At 38.5% G+C, this 23575-nt stretch overlaps 1 protein-coding gene across 1 annotated transcript; it reads right to left on the reverse strand.

Moving 5' to 3' along the window:
* Positions 1-229: 229 nt before the first annotated feature.
* Positions 230-1183, reverse strand: LOC123952042 (olfactory receptor-like protein OLF3). Its single transcript, XM_046021269.1, has one exon. It carries the CDS (start codon positions 1181-1183, stop codon positions 230-232), a length of 954 nt encoding a protein of 317 aa, XP_045877225.1.
* Positions 1184-23575: the final 22392 nt, after the last annotated feature.

A 23575-nucleotide genomic window follows, 5' to 3' on the forward strand; every position in this document is an offset into this window, starting at 1 on the left:
ATTACAGCAGTTCTCAACTCCAGTGAAAATGCTGCTGTGACATAAAAATAAACCCACACCCCACACCCGAACCCAACCCAACCACTCAACCTCCTACCCAGCATCACAGTACATGTGTCGTCATCTTCTTCCTGGTTGCCAAGGCAATGCAGGTGATGCCTGCCATATCTAAGTTAAGTGGGAGAAAACACAGGCGAAGTTACTCTCTCTAAGTGATGCTCAGGATTCATCAAGTTGCCAGTTTTGACGTTAATCCAGAAAATTGTCCTAGTAGTTTCTGCCAGGCCCCCTTCACCTCCTTATTCCTTACACTATAAATCATGGGGTTCAGCATGGGTGTCAACACAGCATAGAAGAGAGAGATCAACTTCTCCTGAAGAACAGAGGGGCTGGAGCGGGGCTGGATATAAGTGAAAATGGCCATGCCATAGCACAGGACAACCACTGTGAGGTGAGAGGCACAGGTGTGGAAGGCTTTCTTTCTTCCCTCTGTGGACTGGATCTTTAGGATGGTGGAGATGATCTGGATGTAGGACAGGAGAACCAGGCAGAAAGGTGTCATCAGCAGAACAATGCTAGAAACCATGATTGCAATCTCGTTGGAGGAGATGTCTACACAGGCCAGCCTGATCACAGCCAAAATTTCACATGATATATGATCAATATACTTGTTTGTGCACATGGGTAGCTGAAATGTGATGGCAGTATGGATAAGAGAATTGAGAGAACCACTGACCCAGGATGTGATGGCCAACCTAGTACAGAGGCTTCCATGCATGATGACTGAGTATCGCAGGGGGTCACACACAGCCACATAGCGGTCATAGGCCATCACTGCCAGTAGAACAAACTCAATCCCACCCCAGCCTAGGGAGAAAAATAACTGGGCTGCACAGCTCACAAATGGGATTGCTTTATGTGCTGCAAGAAGATGCACCAACATCTGAGGAATGATGCTTGTGGCATAGGAGACATCAACGAGGGAGAGGTTGGTGAGAAAGAAGTACATGGGAGTGTGGAGTCGGCTGTCCAGTCTGATGAGAAGAATGATGAGGAAGTTCCCCAGCACTGTCACTATGTACATGGCTAAGAACAGGACAAAGAGGGAGACCTGTGTGTTCCAGTCACTGGACAGGCCAAGGAGAATAAATTCTCTCACCCATGTCTGGTTATCTGTTCCCATTAAAAAAATGTGAGAATCATTAATCTGCAGAATCAGAGATAACAAAAGTTGTTGAAGCAAAGAACCATTCTAGTGAATACATACTATATACAGTTAGCTAGCCTTCACCAGATGTTTCAGACCATTTATGGGTGAAGATGACAGGCTTTATCCCAACATACCCACTTTGCATCAGAGTCAGGTCAGCACCTTCATAGGAACATGAGGTGGTCTCAGGGAGACCCATTAAAGCCTGGAGATAATGCAGTGAAATTTTAGGAGCTCACCTCTTTACCACCATACCTCAAATCCCAGAGCAAGGAGAGTTTGGTAGGTGAGAATGGTAGGCAAAATGATAAACAATGAGGAATATTTGGCTGGAAAGTTTTTAAAAGCTACCCCTGACATATGTCAACTAGATGCATCATAATGAGAAGGGTAAACTTATTACAAAAGGAAATATTGGGAAGAATCAGGTCCTTGTGCAAGATCTGGAATCAGAGAATCTAAATTTCAAAAATGATTTTGTTTCTTATTTACAACCATGTGATTTGGGTTAGGTGACAAACTTTTTATATAAAACAAAGGAATATCACCAAACTCACAAGTACATTTAAGCTCAACTGTAGTTAGCTTATGGGGAAAGTACTTTGTGAACAAATACTGGTAGTAGTACTATAGTAGTAGCAGTATTAGTAATAACATGACCTCTGTCTTGGGGTAGATAAGGTAGCCAATGTGATTTTCTTCATGCATCCCATCCACAAATTCAAAACTAAATAAAATTGGAGACAATTGTCCACAGCACTAAGGGCTTAGGAATGGATGAAAGGCTTTGAAGACTTTTTGTTTTTTTATTACCTTTGATCCTCTTGGCCTTTAGTTTCTCAGCCTTCAGTGGGATCACAAAGGGAAAGGTATTGCAATGGTATCTTATTCTTTTTATTTTTCTCAATTACTACTGTTAATAATTTACCCTCTGTATATGGGCTTAAGAGAAAATGAAGAAGACTTGATAAAAAAGAGGAAGGAAACACAAATGTTTAAGGGCTCTTCTTCATTATCCAAGGCAGAGAAGGAAGTATGAATTCATGTAGATGTACACTGCAATGGAATTTCCTCCATTTCACTCAGGAAAGTGCTTTTTTCTTAGAACTATTTTGTTATTATATCTGTTTTGAACATTAAACAAGAATAATTAAAATTTTAAAAATTTTTGAATCCCTGCATTTTCACTAACTTTCCTTTTCTTGCAGTGCACAAAAAAAAAAAAAAAAAAAAAAAAAAAAAGGAAAATGAGAGCTAAAGGCAGCAAGAGGAATTTAGGGCAGAAACAGAGCTACCTGCCAATCCCAGAACCCATACAAGTTTCAGGTAAGGGTCCTTGAGCAGGAAAATGAAAACTCTCTATGTTTCAAGTCTCATTTCTTAAACAATAAAACAGAACAAGTCATCCCAGAAATGCCTTTCTTGTTTGTGATTTAGAAACATATACTTTTATAAATTTCCTTAATTTCCTTCTCAAAACGTGATCTGTTCTTTCAACAGTTCTCTCTTTCCTGCCGTGTCATGAGACTTCCATCACCAACCTTCACTTTGTTTTTCTTTAATCATGATTAGTCTGAGAAAACATTTACCAGTGTTGATCAATGAACAGTTAAGAGTTAATCCTAGGGGCGCCTGGGTGGCTCAGTGGGTTAAAGCCTCTGCCTTCAGCTCAGGTCACGATCTCAGGGTCCTGGGATCGAGACCCGCATCGGGCTCTCCGCTCAGTGGGGAGCCTGCTTCCCTTCCTCTCTCTCTCTGCCTGCCTCTCTGCCTGCTTGTGATCTCTCTGTCAAATAAATAAAATCTTTAAAAAAAAAAGAGTTAATCTTAATTAGTTTTCTCTCCCCTATAAATTTGTTTGTGTTCTCTTCTCAGTATTTGTTATAACTTTGGCTACTCTACCTTTTTGCCAGGGACCTAATGCTCCTTTAGTACGCAATAAAATCTGGGGAAGAAGGTCAGTAAGATGGCAGAATAGGAGGCTCCTGAGGAAGCTTTCTCCTCTCGTGGATGCATCAAATAAACACCTATATACAGGGATCAAATCCCTCTAAGAGGAATCCAAAAAGTAGTTGAGCAACTCCTACACATAGGATGACTGAGAAAATAAACTACATCTTAACAGGTTGAAGATGCTGAGACTATTAGCGGCACAATCCCCACTATTAGCACAATTCCTTATAACCAGGAGAGAACTCACAACTCCCAGTTTCTGAGGATACAGTAATAGGACTGCATATCCAGCACCCCAACTTTTATAGCTGTCACCTGAGGGACTGACTCCCTAGTTCTCTGATCCAACAGAGCTCAGCATTCAAGAGTTCAAGAGGTCCACAGAAAATAAAGAGACACTTATCTTACACATACATAAAAATCAACTCAAAAGTGAATTAAAGACTAAACTGTAAGACATGAGAACTCCGAGAAGAAATCAGGGGGAAAACATTCTTGATATTGGTCTAGACAGTGATTTAAAAAAAAATATTGACATCAAAAGCTCGAACAATAAAAGCAGAAGTAAACAAGTGAGACTACATCAATTAAAAGCTTTTTCACAGCAAAGGAAACAATCAACAAAATGAAAGGGCGACCTAGGGATTGGGATAAAATATTTGCAAACTATATATTTGATAAAGGCTTAATATCCAAACTATACAAAGAATGCATACAACTCAACAACAAAAACAACAATCAGATTTTGAAAATTAGCAAAGCCCTGAACAGACATTTTTTCAAGAGACATTGAGATGGCTAACAGATATATGAAAAGATATCTTAGCAACACCAATCATTAGGGAAATATATATCAAAACCATAATGAGATGCCACCTCAAACATTAGGTTGGCTATTAACAAAAAATAAAAAAATAACAAGTGTTGACAGGATGTGGAGAAAAGGGAACTCTTGTACATGGTTGTGGGAATGAAAGTTGGTTCAGCCAATATGGAAAATAGAATAGCATTTCCTTAAAAAAAAAATTGAAAATAGAACCACCATGTGATCCAGCAATCCCACTTCTGGTATATACCTAAAGGAAATGAACTCAGTACCTTGAGTTCCCATGTTCATTGCAGCATTATTCACAATAGCCAAGATATGGAGACAAATTAGTATCTGTTGAATGGTTAAAGAAATTATGATACATATACATATGATGGAATATTTTTCAGCCTTTAAAGAAAAAAAAGTCCTGTCATTTGCAACAACATGGGTGAACCTGGAGGACATTATGTTAAGTGAAATGAGTCAAAGACAGAAAGAAAAAAAACCTGCATGATCTCACGTATATGTGGAATCTAAAATGTCAAGTATGTAGAACAAGAGAGAAGAAGGGTAGTTACCAACAGAAGAGAAATGGGAAGCTGTTGATTACAGGGTACAAAGTTGCAATTATTTAGGAAGAGTAAGTCTTAAGATCTAATGTGGATCATGATGACTATAGATAGTAATACTTATAATGGAAATTTGCTAAGAGAATTGATCTTAGGTGTCCACCACACAGCAAAGGTAACTATGTGAGAGTGTATGTTAATTACCCCTACAATAGTAATCATTTCACTATTATACGTATATAAAATCTTCATGTTTTATGCCTTAAATAAATATGATTTTTATTTGTTTTTTTTAACTAAAACAGGCAGACAGACAATAAATCCTACTTTACATTTTTGGGTCATATCATACTCACACTTAACAAATCTCAACTGACATCTCTTCATGATGTTTTGAGCTTTTATTTGTATACTCAAAAAAAAATCCATGCTGCCTACTCATAACATCATATTAAACAATAATATATCTCTGTGATTCCTCCTTGGACAAGAGCACCATAAAGGAAGGAATTCCTCATGTTTGTATTTCATGAATTGCAGTGGGTATAGGGTAATTACTTGGGCCATAACTAATAAGACATAATATGTGACATAATATGATAGATATTATTGAAATAGTCTGTGAAAAATTATCTCCTTAAAGCACTGTCACTAATGCTTAAAATCTATTAGTGTTATGTTGATCACTGTCCTTTTGGTGAAATGATTTAAAATGAAATAATATTTTTAAATGAAATTATATTAAGTGGGAGTTTTGTATGAAGTACCTAATCTTGTAAACCAGTGTACCAGCTTACACTGACCCTAAAAATAAGTCATGTAAGAGTTGAAAATTGGGGATGCCTGGTTGGCTCAGTCAGTTAGTGTCTGCCTTTGGCTCAGGGTCCTGAGATCAAGCCCCACATCAGGTTCCCTGCTCTTTCTCAACTTGTTCCATCTCTCTCTCCATCAAATAAATGAAATATTTTTTAAAAAGAGTAGAAAAATGGTAAGTTTCATGAATGATACTGAAATTGCAGGAAAAGTCAGGTCTGGAGTATGAAGACAGACTTTTTTCATTTAAAATATTATCACTGTTGGGGAAACCTGGGTAGCTCAGTCAGTGAAGAATCCAACTCTTGATTTTGGCTCAGGCCATGATCTCAGGGTTGATCTCTGTGCTCGGCATGGAGTCTTCTTGAGTCTCTCTCTTTCTGCTCCTCCCTCCACTTTCTCTCTCTCTTTAAAATAAATAAATAAATCTTTAAAAGTAAATAAATAAGTAAAATATTATCATTGTTGGACTCTAGATAAAAGTAGCTCCATTTATCTTCTCAGAATTTCCAGTCATTATTAGTTACTGCATATATCAGGATAGAAATGTTCTTATCTCTATAACAAAAAAAAAAAAAAAGCAAAAAAATAGGTAGTTGCATTTCTATACACTAACAATGAGACTGAAGAAAGAGAAATTAAGGAATCGATCCCATTTACAATTGCACCAAAAACCATAAGATACCTAGGAATAAACCTAACCAAAGAGGTAAAGGAGCTGTACAGAACACTTGTGAAAGAAACTGAGGAAGGCACAAAGAAATGGAAAAACATTCCATGCTCATGGATTGGAATAACAAACATTGTTAAAATGCCTATGCTACCCAGAGCAATCTACACATTCAATGCAACCCTATCAAAATATCACCAACATTTTTCACAGAGCTGGAACAAACAATCCTAAGATTTGTATGGAACCAAAAAATACCCTGAATAGCCAGGGGAATGTTGTAAAATAAAGATAAAACAAAATAATAAACAAAATAATAAAACAAAATAAAGATAAAAATAAAATAAAACAAAGCTGGGGGCATCACAATGACTGACTTCAAGCTATATTAAAAAGCTGTGATCACTAAGACAGCATTGTACTGGCACAAAACCAGACATATAGTTCAGTGGAACAGAATAGAGCATCCAGAAATGGACTCTTAACTCTATGGTCAACTAATCTTCAACGAGCAGGAAAGAATATCCAAAGAAAAAATGACAGTCTCTTCAACAAATGGTATTGGGAAAACTGGACAGCCACATGCAAAAGAATAAAACTGAGCCATTCTCTTTCACCGTACACAAAGATAAACTCAAAATAGATGAACGATCTAAATGTGAGACAGGAATCCATCAAGATCTTAGAAGAGAACACAGACAGTAACCTCTTTGACCTCAGCTGTTTCAACTTCTTGCAAGACACAACTCTAAAGACAAGGGAAACAAAAGCAAACATGAGCTATTTGTACTTCATCAAAATAAAAAGCTTTTGTACATCAAAGGAAACAGTCAACAAAACTAAAAGACAACCTCCAGAATGGGAGAAGATATTTGTAAATGACATAACAGATAAAAGGCTGGCATCCAAGATCTATGAAGAACTTATTAAACTCAACATCCAAAAAGCAAATAATCCAGTCAAGAAATGAGCAGAAGACATGAACAGACACTTCTTCAAAAAAGATACAGGAATGGTTAGTAGACACATGAAAAAATGCTCCACATCGCTTTGCCATCTGGGAAATGCAAATCAAAACCACAATGAGATACCACCTTATACCAGTCAGAATGACTAAAATTAACAAGACAGGGAGCAACAAATGTTAGCGAGGATGTGGAGAAAGGGGAACCCTCTTACACTGTTGGTGGGAATGCAAGCTGGTACAGCCACTCTGGAAAACAGTATGGAGGTTCCTCGAGAAGTTAAAAATAGAGCTACCCTATGACCAAGCAATTACACTACTAGGTATTTACCCCAAAGATACAAATATAGTGATCTGAAGGGGCACCTGCGCCTGAATGTTCATAGCAGCAATGTCCACAATAGCCATACTGTGGAATGAGCCAAGATATCCTTCAACAGATGAAAGGATAAGGAAAAGATCACACACACACACACACACACACACACACACACACACACACAAGGGGAGTAGCAAGCAGAGAGGGAGGGAGAACCAGGCTCTTCACTGAGCAAGGAGCCTGATGCAGAACTCAATCCCAGAACCTTGGGATCATGACCTGCATCTAAGGCAGACACTCAACCAACTGAGCCACCCAGGTGCCTCAAGTTAAATAGATTTCTAATGGTAAATTCTCAGGCAGTAATTTTTAGTAATATCTGGTATTTTGGAGTCTGAAAAATGAGACATCTCCCAACTATTATAATAAACTAAAATTCTGACCAGTGGACCTCCCAGATGTGGGACTCTTTCATATAAAGCTCTGCAGTATGCCTGAGATTTTGAAATGTATCGCCCCAAGTAGCAATTCTCAACATAAAGTACCCTTTTAGGTTTTACCACATCCTCCACGTATTCCTGCTCTAACAGTATGATACAACTTTGAAGAATTATGAGGAACCGCTCATTAAGAATAAGATGAGTAACCTGACCCATACTATAGACAAATAAAGCAAGTATGACAGAATTTTTCATGTGTTGGTATACACAGACAGGATCATCACTTGTGATTCTCTAGAGATGTCTTCAGATGCTGCTGCCCACATTTATTAATCAATTTTTAGTTGCCTTTAGTTTCCATTGTTATTTTATGAAGCAACACTCCCAAATACTCAATTTTCCTTTGCAAGGAAGGAAGTATCCAGGGCTTGACACGCAGGTACATTTACCTATTTAACATTCAGTGACACATTTGATATCCTGCACCAGTGAATGTGTTATCCACTTAAATGTTATCCATTTAAGTACATTTAAATTAAATCTATCAAATAATATTTTCCATTTCTATTGACTGATGGCTTCATAAATTATCTTCTCCCTTACCCCCATGTCAGGAAAAGTATTGATTTGAAAAGACTCAGGAGGAATGCATACTATAGGAGGATTCTTCAATAGCTCAACTTCTAGAATTATATTTCAGAATAATTACCCTTTCCACTATTCATGCAAATTCAAAGAGTTCATGGATGGACAAAACCTTGGACCAGCCTTAAAAATCCAGTCTGAAACACAGCTGAGGCTGATGGGTGAGGAGAGATGGAAAAATTCCATGACTGTGAGTGCTGTAGTCACAGTATCCACATGTTCTCAACACTGCTATTTTTCTTCACTCATCTGCAGACACCAAAAAGGGAAACTCCCAGATTCTAAGTTTTGGTAAGGAACCCACAGAAATCTTAGTCACTTCTGCTCCAGAGCTAGGGAGTCTTTCTTTTCATTCAACCTCCATTACTCAGCAAGTTATATCAACTCTTACTAGAAACGTTGTCACCAGGATCTTTTCTTTCCATTATTAAAACAGCTGACTGATATTATTTCAGCATTTGTACCAAAGTCCTAAGTAATTCAGTTCATTTCAATGCATGGTAGGTTTCATTCTACCCAAGCATATTAAATCAGATATGTTGCAGAGGGTTCAGAAAACTGTTTTTGATGAGGCTTTCAGGTGTTTCTGATAGAATACATTTGAGAACTCCTGAAACAATTCATTTGTAAACCACTGTCACATTAATTTTTCATGATAACACTTTATTCTACCATTATTCACTTCACAAATATTTTATCTTAAAGACTCTAATGCTGTATCTCAATTAATTGTGAGAAAAGAAGTTCAAAATCAACCACAATCTCAGTTTTCCCTGTTTGTCTTCCCTGTGAGCCCCCACCCATCCTACAATTCCTACTGTTCCTCAAATGGGAAATGCCCTCTTCTGACCAAGAAGTTCATTTCATGGGTGTCAGCCTACGATTGGAGTGCCTTCTTCAAGAAGCACTTCTGATGAATACAATAACATATACTATCTACATGTAGGCTTGGTTACAAGAAAAACACAAATAGTTGCTCCAAACACTGCATCTAATTTGGGTCTGCTGCTTCCAAATAAGTGATTTATTGCCTTAAAATTCCTTGGTCCAAAGAGCTTTATTTGTCATTGTTATACTAGTACTTAGCTGAAAATTAGCATCTATTTCTCTCTTTTATTTTATCTGTTAAAACAGAATTTAAAGGGTAATTTAGTTTCTTCTGGATTCCATTTAGGTTGTAGAAAGCTTGAATGAACATCACCTCCATCAGACAAGGAAAGAGCAGATAATCTACAAAACCATAACTATTTTTTAAATCATCAGAAAGCTGAGGGAAACCAAATAAAATGAAATCTCAAGAATGATAGTTATATCCAGAAAGATGTGGGACATGGGCTTTGCCTTACCTGGGCCAGAGTATGGGAGGAATGTGGGGCACCATGCAAACCTGTAAGAATTTATTTATCAGATTGATAAAGGCTGAATGTGGGAGTACCATGAGTATATAATGGTTAGGAGACAGAGAAAAATAGAGGTGTTCACATATATTCTTGAGATTTTCTCTATATACTTAGACCAATCCTCACGAGAATGTTTGAGGGAGGTACAAAACCAGGGAAAGTCTCTCTCCTTCACAGTGCAAGTCTAGGTGAAGGCAGCCACCTCTCTCACAGTAAGATAAAGAACTCTCCAACCACTCCATTATGGAACCAAAGTCTGGAGTCACTGGGGAAGAGTGCCAAACCCTGTTTTCCTCAGAGACAGATAAAGGTTCATTCCTGAGGGAAGGGGGAACAGAAAAAAGCAAGCAAACAAACAAACCCCAAACAGTACAAAACAAAAAAACACCTGTAGGTCTGGGGTTCCCACTGTCAGGAGACCAATCTAGGTCAGCCCATGAGCATCTCATATGACCACAGAGGGGAAGGATCACTAAAAATGTCTGAAACACAGGGACTAATGATGTGCCTAAGACTGACAAAGAACCAGACAAAAGGAATAAAGCCTCACCCTCCATCACCAGGCCAGGAGGAATTAAGGAATAATTCAAAGCTGTTACCATGGAGAAGAGGCAATCTGTGGACAGACACACTCTCCACATGAAGTCTACTAGAAAAAGCCTAAAACTCAAGGTGGTTCAGCGACACTGGGAAAAGCCCTCCAACCACTGAACATCCCAAACTAAGAATAAGTCATAATTAAGAAAACTGAGTTTTTTGGTGCACTGAGGATAGCCATAGCAACATAAAACTCAAATGCAACACAATCCTGGCTGCACTGATTCCACACCCCATATGCACTACCTTATAGGGGAAACAGAAGAGATGTGTCCACTGCAAAGCATACTACTATTTATCTCATACTCTGCCATTATATATATACACACACACACATACATATACATGTATGGGTTTAAACAAAATTAAAGATCAGAGAAAAATCAAGAAAAAAATATGTTGTTATTGGGCCAAGCAATTAACAGAACAAGAATTAAATATGACCTGAATATAGAAACCATCACACAGGCCTTCAAAATAACTCTCATTAAAATGCCAAAGGATGGGGAGAGGAGCAAGATGGCAGAGAAGGAGGAGACCTGAATATTATAAGGTCACAGGAGTTCAGCTAGATAGTTACCAAACCATTCTGAACACCTACATACTCATCAGGAGATCAGAGAGAAGAAGAGTAGCAACTCTAGGAACAGAAAATACACCACTTTCTGGAAGGTAGAATGGGCGGAAAAGTGAATCTGAAGTGATACCCAGGAAGAGAGACCACAGGGGAGGGGCTGGATCCTGGCAAGTGGTAAAGCAGCAGAGCACAAAAATCAGAATGTTTACAAGTCTGCTCTACTGAGGGATGTCACTCCAGAGGCTAACGGGGGGTGGAGCCCTCATGGGGGCAGTGTGGTCTCAGGACCTGCAGGGTTACTGAAAGACTAGGGCTGTCTTCAGTGTGGCAAAGCTCCCAGGTATCAGAGTGGGGAAGCTGGCTGCAGAGATGGAGATGAGGAGTACGCTCTCAGCTGGGTTTACCTTAAACCATGATCCAAGGCACAATCAGGCCACTGCTCTTTGAGCAGACACCCCACAAGTGGTAGATCCGGGGAGACTCACCTTTCCTTTCTTCTCCCAGTGGAGTGGCACAGGAGCATGCAGCAGGAATCTGCTGGGTTTGGAGAGTCCAAACAGGGCTGTGAACCAGAGATAGAAATGCTCGGTCACAGGCCAGGCGAGCATGGAGTGTGGCCAGAGACCAGGGAGATGGAAGGGACTGACTACTTTTCTCTGAGGGCATACTAAGGACTGGGGACCCAAACTCTTGGCTCCTCTGGGCTGGAGATTGGGAGGCTGCCATCTTCATTCCTGTCCTCCAAAACGCCATGGAAAGCATTCAAGGAACAAAAGCTACCAAGAGCGAACCCCAGCAGATTACTGAGCCTGGCCCTTGGCAAGGGTGGTGGAATTCCACCTCGGGCAAAGACGTTTGAGAATCATGGCAAGAGGACCCTCCCCCAGATCATAAAGAACATCCAGCCAAGACTAAGTTCACCAATCAATGAGAACTGTGGAACTCCAGAGCTAGGGGAAAGCAATTCACAGAATTCATAGTTTCCGCCCCCCCCATGATTCTTTAGTCTTTCACAGCTAAATTTTTAAAAATTTTAGTTTTTTCTTTTTCTATTTTTAAAATTTTCCTTTAATATTTTTATTTTTATTTTATTTTATCTTATCAATACCTTTAAAAATCTTTTATTTTGTTATTTTATTTTTTTATTTTATTTTATCTTATCAATACCTTTAAAAATTTTTAATTTTTTAAATTTTATCTTATCAATACCTTTTAAAAATCTTAATTTTCATTGTTACAGCCATATTCCATCCTTTCATTATATTTAACCCTATTTTCTGTATACATATAGGTTTTTCTTTCATTAAAACTTTGGGATACGGTCAAGATGGTGGAGAAGTAGCAGGCTGAGACTACATCAGGTAGCAGGAGATCAGCTAGATAGCTTATCAATCCATTGTGAACACCTACAAATCCAACAGGAGACCGAAGAGAAGAGCAGCAATTCTAGAAACAGAAAAATCAACAACTTTCTGAAAGGTAGGACCAGCGGAGAAGTGAATCCAAAGCGACGGAAAGATAGACCACAGGGGGAGGGGCCGGCTCCGGCAAGCGGCGGAGCAACAGAGCACAAAATCAGGACTTTTAAAACTCTGCTCTACTGAGGGATATTGCTCCAGAGGCTAAACCGGGGTGAAGCCCATGCGGGGTCAGCATGGCCCCAGGTGTCCCGGGGTCACAGAAGGATCAGGGGTGTCTGAGTGTTGCAGAGCTCACAGATATTAGAGGAGGGAGGGTGGCTACAGAGACAGAGCTGAGGAGTGAGCTCTCAGCTTGGGGTTACCTTGAACCGGTCACAGGCTGCGTGAGCTCAGAGCGCAGCCAGAGGCCAGGGAGACGGGAGTGATTGAGCGCTTTTCTCTGAGGGCACACTGAGGAGTGGGGCCCCGGGCTCTCGGCTCCTCCGGGCTGGAGACTAGGAGGTCGCCATTTTCATTCCCGTCCTCCGGAACTCTACGGAAAGCGTTCAGGGAACAAAAGCCCCTGAAAGCGAACCCGAGAGGATTAGTTAGCCCAGCCTCTGGTAAGGGCGGTGCAATTCCGCCTTGGGCAAAGATACTTGAGAAACACTACAACAGGCCCCTCCCCCAGAAAGATCAACAAGAGATCCAGCCAAGACCAAATTCACTTACCAAGAACAGCGGAATTCCAGAGGAGGAGAAAGCAAAGCATGGGATTCATGGCTTTCTCCCCATGATTCTTTAGTCTTGCAGTTAATTTAATTTTTTTCTTCCTCTAAATTTTTTTTAACTTTTACCCTTTCCTCTTTTAACGTTTTTTTAACTAGTTTATCTTAACAATACCTTTCATTAAAAATAATAATAATAATCTTTTTTGAACCTTCATTATTATAGTCATATTTTATCCTTCATTGTATCTAACTTTATTTTTTTGTATACACATAGGGTTTTTTCTTCTAAAAAATTTGGGGTACAACTATTTTTTTAAGATTTTATTTATTTATTTGACAGACAGATCACAAGTAGAGAGGAAGGTAGAGAGAGAGGAGGAAGCAGGCTCCCTGCTGAGCAGAGAGCCCGATGCGGGGCTTGATCCCAGGACCCTGGGATCATGACCTGAGCCAAAGGCAGAGGCTTTAACCCACTGAGCCACCTTATTGGCTTCTAATAAGCCATCTTATTAGAAGAAGATCAAAATATACCCTAAATCTAGCTCCGGGCTTGTTCTACTCTCCAGTCTGAGAAAATTCTCTCCATTTTCTTTTTTTTATTCTCCCAACCAACTTACCTTATCAACTCTTTTTTTAGAAATTAAAAAAAAAAATTTTTTAATCTTAATAGGCATATTCCATCCCTTCACTGTGTTTACCCTTATAGATGTTTTTTATTCTTTAAAATTTTGGGAGGCACTTTCTTTTAAAAGACCATGATACTCCCAAAATTAAGTGGATGACCTTGTTCTAGTCACCAGTCTAATATATATATATATTTTTCGTTTTTATATTTTTCTTTATTGTTTTCTTTTTAAAAAAATTTTTTCTGAACTTCTTTTATCCCCTTTCTCCACCTCCCATGATTTGGGGTCTCCTCTGATTTGGTTAAAGTGCAATTTCCTGGGGTCTCTGCCACCCCTTTAGTATTTTATTTGCTCCTTCATATATTCTTATCTGGACAAAATGACGAGGCAGAAAAACTCACCACAAAAAAAAAAGAACAAGAGGCAATACCAAAGGCTAGGGACCTAATCAATACAGACATTGGTAATATGTCAGATATAGAGTTCAGAATGACGATTCCCAAGGTTCCAGCTGGGCTCGAAAAAGGCATGGAAGATATTAGAGAAACCCTCTCTGGAGAGATAAAAGCCGTTTCTGGAGAAAGAAAAGAACTAAAATCTAACCAAGTTGAAATCAAAAAAGCTATTAATGAGGTGCAATAAAAAATGGAGGCTCTTACTGCTAGGATAAATGAGGCAGAAGAAAGAATTAGTGATTTAGAAGACCAAATGACAGAGAATAAAGAAGCTGAGCAAAAGAGAGACAAACAAATACTGCACCATGAGGGGAGAATTCGAGAGATAAGTGACACCATAAGACGAAACAACATTAGAATAATTGGGATTCCAGAAGAAGAAAGAGAAAGGGGAGCAGAAGGTATATTGGAGAGAATTATTATTTTTTTTTCTGATCAGTTTTTAAAATTCTTTATTTATTTCTTATTTTTTTATAAACATATAATGTATTTTTATCCCCAGGAGTACAGGTCTGTGAATCACCAGGTTTACACACTTCACAGCACTCACCATAGCACATACCCTCCCCAATGTCCATAACCCCACTCCCCCCAGCAACCCTTAGTTTGTTTTGTGAGATTAAGAGTCACTTATGGTTTGTCTCCCTCCCAATCCCATCTTGTTTCATTTATTCTTCTCCTATCCCCCTAGCCCCCCATGTTGCATCTCCACGTCCTCATATCAGGGAGATCAAATGATAGTTGTCTTTCTCCAATTGACTTATTTCACTAAGCATGATGCCCTCTAGTTCCATCCATGAAATCGCAAATGGCAAGATTTCATTTCTTTTGATGGCTGCGTAGTATTCCATTGTGTATACATAACACATCTTCTTCATCCATTCATCTGTTGATGGACATCTAGGTTCTTTCCACAGTTTGGCTATTGTAGACATTGCTGCTATAAACATTCGGGTACACGTGCCCCTTCGGATCACTGCGTTTGTATCTTTAGGGTAAATACCCAGTAGTGCAATTGCTGGGTCATAGGGTAGTTCTATTTTCAACTTTTTGAGAACCCTCCATGCTGTTTTCCAGAGTGGTTGCACCAGCTTGCATTCCCACCAACAGTGTAGGAGGGTTGCCCTTTCTCCGCATCCTCGCCAGCATCTCTCATTTCCTGACTTGTTAATTTTAGCCATTCTGACTGGTGTGAGGTGGTATCTCATTGTGGTTTTGATTTGTATTTCACTGATGCCGAGTGATGTGGAGCACTTTTTCATGTGTCTGTTGGCCATCTGGATGTCTTCTTTGCAGAAATGTCTGTTCATGTCTTCTGCCCATTTCTTGATTGGATTATTTGTTCTTTGGGTGTTGAGTTTGCTAAGTTCCTTATAGATTTTGGAAACTAGTTCTTTATCTGATATGTCATTTGCAAATATCTTCTCCCATTCTGTCAGTTATCTTTTGGTTTTGTTAAATGTTTCCTTTGCTGTGCAAAAGCTTTTGATCTTGATGAAATCCCAATAGTTCATTTTTGCCCTTGCTTCCCTTGCCTTTGGTGATGTTCCTAGGAAGATGTTGCTGTGGCTGAGGTCAAAGAGGTTGCTACCTGTGTTCTCCTCAAGGATTTTGATGGATTCCTTTCTCATATTGAGGTCCTTCATCCATTTTGAGTCTATTTTCATGTGTGGTTTAAGGAAGTGGTCCAATTTCATTTTTCTGCATGTGGCTGTCCAATTTTCCCAGCACCATTTATTGAAGAGGCTGTTTTTTTTTCCACTGGACATTCTTTCCTGCTTTGTCGAAGATTAGTTGACCATAGAGTTGAGGGTCTATTTCTGGGCTCTCTATTCTGTTCGGTTGATCTATGTGTCTGTTTTTGTACCAGGACCATGCTGTCTTGATGATGACAGCTTTGTAATAGAGCTTGAATAGAGCTAGAAGCTTGTGATGCCACCAACTTTGGCTCTCTTTTTCAATATTCCTTTGGCTATTCGAGGTTTTTTCTGGTTCCATATAAATTTTAGGATTATTTGTGTTGGAGAGAATTATTGTAGAGAATTTCCTGAATATGGCAAAGGGAACAAGCATCAAAATCCAGGAGGTGCAGAGAACCCCCCTCAAAATCAGTAAGAGGTCCACACCCCATCACCTAGTAGTAAAATTTACAAGTCTTAGCGACAAAGAGAATGTCCTGAAAACAGCCCAGGAAAAGAAGTCTGTAACATACAATGGTAAAAATATTAGATAAGCAGCAGACTTATCCACAGAGACCTGGCAGGCCAGAAAGAACTGGCATGATATATTCAGAGCACTAAATGAGAAAAACATGCAGCCAAGAATACTATAGCCAGTTAAGCTATCATTGAAAATAGAAGGAGAGATAAAAAGCTTCCAGGACAAACAAAAACTGAAAGAATTTGCAAACACCAAACCAGCTCTCCAGGAAATATTGAAAGGGGTCCTCTAAGCAAAGAGAGAGCCTAAAAGTAGTAGATCAGAAAGGTACAGAGACAATATACAGTAACAGTCACCTTACAGGCAATACAATGGCACTAAACTCATATCTCTCAATAGTTACCCTGAATGTTAATGGGCTAAATGCCCCAATCAAAAGACACAGGGTCTCAGAATGGGTAAAAAAAGAAAAGCCATCAATATGCTGCCTACAAGAAACTAATTTTAGACCCAAAGACACCTCCAGATTTAAAGTGAGGGGGTGGAAAACAATTTACCATGTTAATGGACATCAGAAGAAGGCTAGGGTGGCAATCCTTATATCAGAACAATTAGACTTTAAGCCAACGACTATAACAAGAGATGAGGAAGGATGCTATATCATACTCAAAGGGTCTGTACAACAAGAAGATCTATCAATTTTAAATATCTATGCCCCTAATGTCAGAGCAGCCAACTATATAAACCGATTAATAAGAAAATCAAAGAAACACATTGACAATAATACAATAATAGTAGGGGACTTTTAACACTCCCCTCACTGAAATGGACAGATCATCCAAGCAAAAGATCAACAAGGAAATAAAGCCCTTAAATGACACACTGGATCAAATGGACATCACAGATATATTCAGAACATTTCATCCCAAAGCAACAGAATGCATATTCTTCTCTAGAGCACATGGAATATTCTCCAGAATAGATCACATCCTGGGTCATAAATCAGGTCTCAACCAGTATCAAAAGATTGGGATCATTCCCTGCATATCTTCAGACCACAATGCTCTGAAGCTAGAACTCAATCACAAGGGGAAATTTGAAAAGAACCCAAATACATGTAGACTAAACAGCATCCTTCTAAAGAATGAATGGTTCAACCAGGAAATTAAAGAAAAATTGAAAAAAATTCATGGAAACAAATGATAATGAAAACACAACTGTTCAAAAATCTGTGGGACACAAATAAAGGCAGTCCTGAGAGGAAAATATATAGCGGTACAAGCCTTTCTCAGGAAACAAGAAAGGTCTCAAATACACAACCGAACCCTACACCTAAAGGAGCTAGAGAAAGAACAACAAAGAAAGCCTAAACCCAGCAGGAGAAGAGAAATAATAATCAATGAAATAGAAACAAATCAATGAAATAGAAACAGAAATCAATGAAATAGAAACAAACAAACAAAAAAACCCAATAGAACAAATCAACAAAACTAGGAGCTCGTTCTTTGAAAGAATTAATAAGATTGATAAACCCCTGGCTAGACTTATCAGAAAGAAAAGAGAAAGAACCCAAATAAATAAAATCATGAATGAAAGAGGAGAGATCACAACCAACACCAAAAAAATACAAACAATTATAAGAACATATTAGGAACAACTCTATGACAATAAATTTGACAATCTGGAAGAAATGGATGCATTCCTACTAGAGACATATAAACTACCACAACTGAACCAGGAAGAAATAGAAAACCTGAACAGATCTATAACCAGTAAGGAGTCATCAAAAATCTCCAAACAAACAAAAGCCCAGGACCAGACAGCTTCCCAGGGGAATTCTACCAAGCATTTAAAGAAGAATTAATTCCTATTCTGAAACTGTTCCAAAAAAATAGAAATGGAAGGAAATCTGCCAAACTCATTTTATGAGGCCAGGATCACCTTGATCCCCAAACCAGACAAGGATCCCATCAAAAAAGAGAATTACAGACCAATATCCTTGATGAACACAGATGCGAAAATTCTCACCAAAATACTAGCCAATAGGATCCAACAGTACATTAAAAGGATTATTCACCACAACCAAGTGGGATTTATTCCAGGGCTGCAAGGTTGGTTCAACATCTGCAAATCAATCAATGTGATACAACACGTTAATAAAAGAAAGAACAAGAACCATATGATACTCTCAATAGATGCTGAAAAAGCATTTGACAAAGTACAGCATCCCTTCCTGATCAAAACTCTTCAAAATGTAGGGATAGAGGGCACATACCTCAATATCATGAAAGCCATCTATGAAAAACCCACCGCAAATATCATTCTCAATGGAGAAAAACTGAAAGCTTTTCCGCTAAGGTCAGGAACATTGCGGGGATGTTCACTATCACCACTGCTATTCAACATAGTACTAGAAGTCCTAGCCTCAGCAATCAGACAACAAATAGAAATTAAAGGCATCCAAATCAGCAAAGAAGAAGTCAAACTATCACTCTTTGCAGATGATATGATACTTCATGTGGAAAACCCAAAAGGCTCCACTCCAAAACTGCTAGAACTTGTACAGGAATTCAGTAAAGTGTCAGGATATAAAATCAATGCACAGAAATCAGTTGCACATCTATACACCAAGAATAAGGCAGAAGAAAGAGAAATTAAGGAGCCAATCTCATTTACAATTGCACCCAAAACCATAAGATACCTAGTAATAAACCTAACCAAAGAGGCCAAAATATCTGTACTCAGAAAACTATGAAGTACTCATGAAAGAAATTGAGGAAGACACAAACAAATGGAAAAATGTCCATACTCATGGGTTGGAAGAACAAAAATTGTGAAAATGTCTATGTTACCTAAAGCAGTCTATACATTTATGCAACCCTTATCAAAATCCCATCCATTTTTTTAAAGAAATGGAACAAATAATCCTAAAATTTATGTGGAACCAGAAAAGACCCCAAATAGCCAGAGGAATGTTGAAAAACAAAACCAAAGTTGGCAGTATCACAATTCCAGATTTTGAGTTCTATTACAAAGCAGTAATCATCAAGACAGTATGGTACTGGCAGAAAAACAGACACATAGATCAATGGAACAGAATAGAGAGCCCAAAATGGACCTTCATCTCTATGGTCAACTAATCTTTTACATAGCAGGAAAGAATGTCCAATGGAAAAAAGACAAGTCTCTTCAAAAAATGGTGTTGGGAAAATTGGACAACCACATGCAGAATACAAAAATTGACTCAAAATGGATGAAAGACCTCAATATGAGATAGGAATCTATCAAAATCCTTGAGTCAGCAACCTCTTCCACCTCAGTCTCAGCAACATCTTCAGAGAAACGTCGTCAGAGGCAAGGGTAGCAAGGGCAAAAAAAGAACTACTGGGAATTCATCAAAATGAAAACTTTTGCACAGCAAAGGAAACAGTCAACAAAACTAAAAGACAACCGACAGAATGAAAAGATATTTGTGAATGACATAAAGGGCTAGTGTCCAAAATCTATAAAGAACTTATCAAACTCAACACCCAAAGAACAAAGAATCCAATCAAGAAATGGGCAGAGGACATGAACAGACATTTCTACAAAGAAGACATTTAAATGGCCAACAGACACATGAAAAAGTGTTCAACATCACTCAGCATCATGGAAATACAAATCAAAATCACAAAGACATACCACCTCACACCAGTCAGAATGGCTAAAATTAATCAGTCAAGAAATGACAGATATTGGCGAGGATGTGGGGAGAGGGGAACCCTCCTACTGTTGGTGTGAATGCAAGCTGGTGCAGCCACTCTGGAAAATAGTATGGAGGTTCCTCAAAAAGTTGAAAATAGAACTGTCCTACAACCCAGCAATCGCATTACTGGGCACTTACCCTAAAGATACAAAAAAGTGATCTGAAGGGGCATGTGCAACCAAATGTTTACAGCAGCAATGTCCACAATAGCCAAACTATGGAAGGAACCTAGATGTCCATCAACAGATGAATGGATAAAGAAGATGTGGTATATATACACAATGGAGTACTATGCAGCCATCAAAAGAAATGAAATCTTGCCATTTGTAATGACGTGGATGGAACTAGAGGGTATTAAGCTAAATGAAATAAGTCAATCAGAGAAAGACAATTATTATATTATCTCTCTGATATGAGGAATTCGAGAGGCAGGGCAGGGGTGGTGGGGGAAGGGAAGGAAAAAGTGAAACAAGATGGGAGGGGAGGGAGACAAACCACAAGAGACTCTTAATCTCAGGAAACAAGCTGAGGGTTGCCAGGGGGTCAGGGGGGAAGGATAGAGTGGCTGGGTTATGGATATTGGGGAGGGTATGTGCTATGGTGAATGCTGTGAATTGTGTAAGACTGATGATTCACAGTCTTGTACTCCTGAAGCAAATAATACATTTTATGTTAATAATGAAAAAATTTAAAAGAAATCCTCAAAACTAAACAGTAAGAAAATAAACAACCAACCGAAAATTGGGCAAAAGATGTAAACAGACAACTCATCAAAAGCACACAGATGGCCAAAAATTACAAGAAAAGATATTCAACATCTTTTGTCCTCAAAGAAACACAAATTAAAGCCACAGTGAGATGTCATTACCCACCAATCAAAATTGCTAACCTTAAAAAAAAATGATAATAACTGAGACTGGACAGCACAGGTAATTGTATGGAAAAACTGCAACTCTCATTACTGCTTGTGCAAATGCAAATGGTGCTACCACTTTTAAAAAGTTTGGCAGTTTCTTATGAAAGAAAACTTGCTCTTATTATAACAACCTAACCATAGAACTCCTATGTGGGATTTCTTTTCACCCAATGGAATTCATTTACGTTCACCCAAAAATCTGTACTTGAATGTTTATAATAGTGTTTATTCATAATTCCTCCAAATTAGAAATAATCCACATATACTTTAAAAAGTAAATCAACAAATGTGGTATATCCATACAAGTAAACTATTACTCCACAAATGAATACACTACAGTAACATGAAAAAACACGAATGCATCTCAAATGCTTTATGCTAAGGAAAAGAGGTCATACTCAAAGGCTGTGTCCTACTGATTCCATTTACATGATATATTGCAATAAACAAATCGAGAAATCTGTTTGGTGGTTGAGCATCAATGGTGTTCATAAAATCATTTGACTAAAAAGGGTCATAAGAATATGCTTGAATGATGAAAATTTCTGTCTTGATTATGGTGGAACTTATATGAATGTACATATTTTTAAAACTCATAAAAGTCTGCACAAAAAAGAGTGAATTTATTGTATGTAAGTTATACCTCAACAAAAAATAAAATAAGAAATTAGCCTTTATTATTTACTAATCTTAGCATAGCAATTAGGAAAAATCAAGTAGTAAGGAATTTGGAGTGTTGGCTCAACATCAGTTTATATGATAAAGACATGAAGCTTTTATTATCACATTTTAATATCTGGTATGTATTTAAAATTCAAGAAGCTAAAGCAATCTTAAGCACATTTGTAATAATTATGAAGAAGTCCAAATTACTGGAAATTGATTGACTTGTGAGCTGCTTGAAGACAAAGACCTTTCATTAGTTATAAGTATCAGGGTACTAATTAGATGTACACAGGATATTTGTGTTATGAAATGATCATATTAAAATAATACTCTCATTGTACTATTCAAAGTAGGCTAGATGCTGAAACAAACAGTTCTCAAATAACCATGGCTTAACACAATAAAATTTATTTCTCATTTATACACATTTCCATGTAGGTAACACTGGTCGGAATGGCTCTTCATTCTTGTCCTGTCAGTGACTCAGGATCCAGCTTCTTCCACCATCTGAGCCCCCAGAGTCTTATGCTTAATACCCTGTATATGGGTGACTTCAGAGCAAAGCAATCAATAACGGAGGCTGGTGGCTAGCAACAGGCCAGGCCTGGAAGTGGCATATTGTGTTTCTTTGCATCTACATTTCAGAAATTAGAACTTGGTTCCATGGTTCACCTCATTACAAAGTTGAGGATATGTCTTATGAGTAACTAGCCAGTTTCTGCCACATGCATTGGACTCTCACTTGATTAGACTACATTTGAGATCGTGTGTTTATTTCAGAACTCTACAATTTAAAAGGGATATTTAGAATATTCAAGCCCCATAGAAAAAAGCCCTGAATAGTAAGAAGTCTGAAGTCATGCTAATGAGTATGCACTGAGGAACATTTAGCTTGATCATTTCCTCCCCACAGTGTCTCTCAGAAGGACCCAGTAGCAGCATGTGATTTTCAGCCTCAACAGACCAGACCAAAGAATCTGACCTAGACTGGAAACCCAGTCTGTTTCTAAAGCTGGTTTGCTCTGATCCAAGAAATAAGTAGTACAAAGAATATTTTTATTTTATTTATTATTTATTTATTTACTTACTTATAGAGGGTGAGAGAGATAGAGAGAGAGAGAGAGAAAACAAGCAAGCAAGCAGGGAGAGGGTGAGGGAGATAGAGAGAATCCTAAGCAGGCTCCACACCCAGCACTGAGGGAGGGTGCAATCTCATTACTCTGAGATTATGATCTGAGCCAAAATCAAGAGTTAGATGCTTAACCATCTGAGCCGGGGAGGTGCCCCCAAAGAATACTTTCAGAAGCAGGTAGGGAACAGGTTATATTTCATATAGAAATATGACATGAAATAGAAATAGACATGATCTTTGCATCTGCGCAGTGGAACTTTAAGTCAATATCCACAACATCTACCATATAAGGAAATAACTTCTTGAATCAATGAACCATGTCACTGAGGCCTAGTATCTGGGTATCCAGCCTGGAAGCTTCTATTGTGGTAATACCATGTAATGTATTGTTTATTCTTTATCTGCACCTGTTTTCTTCAAGACTCAGTTTTTTCCATATTTGTCCATTTTGGGTTTACCATTAGAAGGCCAATCAGGTTAGGATGCCATGAATGCCAGTTTCAAGAGCAGCCCAAAAGAAATTCTCCAGATGGCTCATCTGCAGTGCAAACAATCTTCTATTTGGTTCTTATGACCCCATGTTCTCACTGAACCTTGGAATATCTATGGCAGATTGAAATGCTGAATAGAGCCTATGGGAAGATTTGAGTAGAGAATCAAAGTGCTGATCCATAGGGTTTTGGGGGGTAGGGAAGTGGTTCTTTGTCAAGTTACCTCTTCTTTTGAGAAACAACTTTTACTTGCTATTGGGCCCTAGTAGACCATGGGAATGCCTG

The sequence above is a fragment of the Meles meles genome, chromosome 10 (assembly GCF_922984935.1).
Source record: "Meles meles chromosome 10, mMelMel3.1 paternal haplotype, whole genome shotgun sequence".
In the NCBI taxonomy this organism is placed as follows: domain Eukaryota; kingdom Metazoa; phylum Chordata; class Mammalia; order Carnivora; family Mustelidae; genus Meles; species Meles meles.

What these genes read in the sequence shown, in the direction of transcription:
- LOC123952042 (XM_046021269.1), bottom strand. Translation starts at nt 1,183, where the DNA reads ATGGGAACAGATAACCAGACATGGGTGAGAGAATTTATTCTCCTTGGC.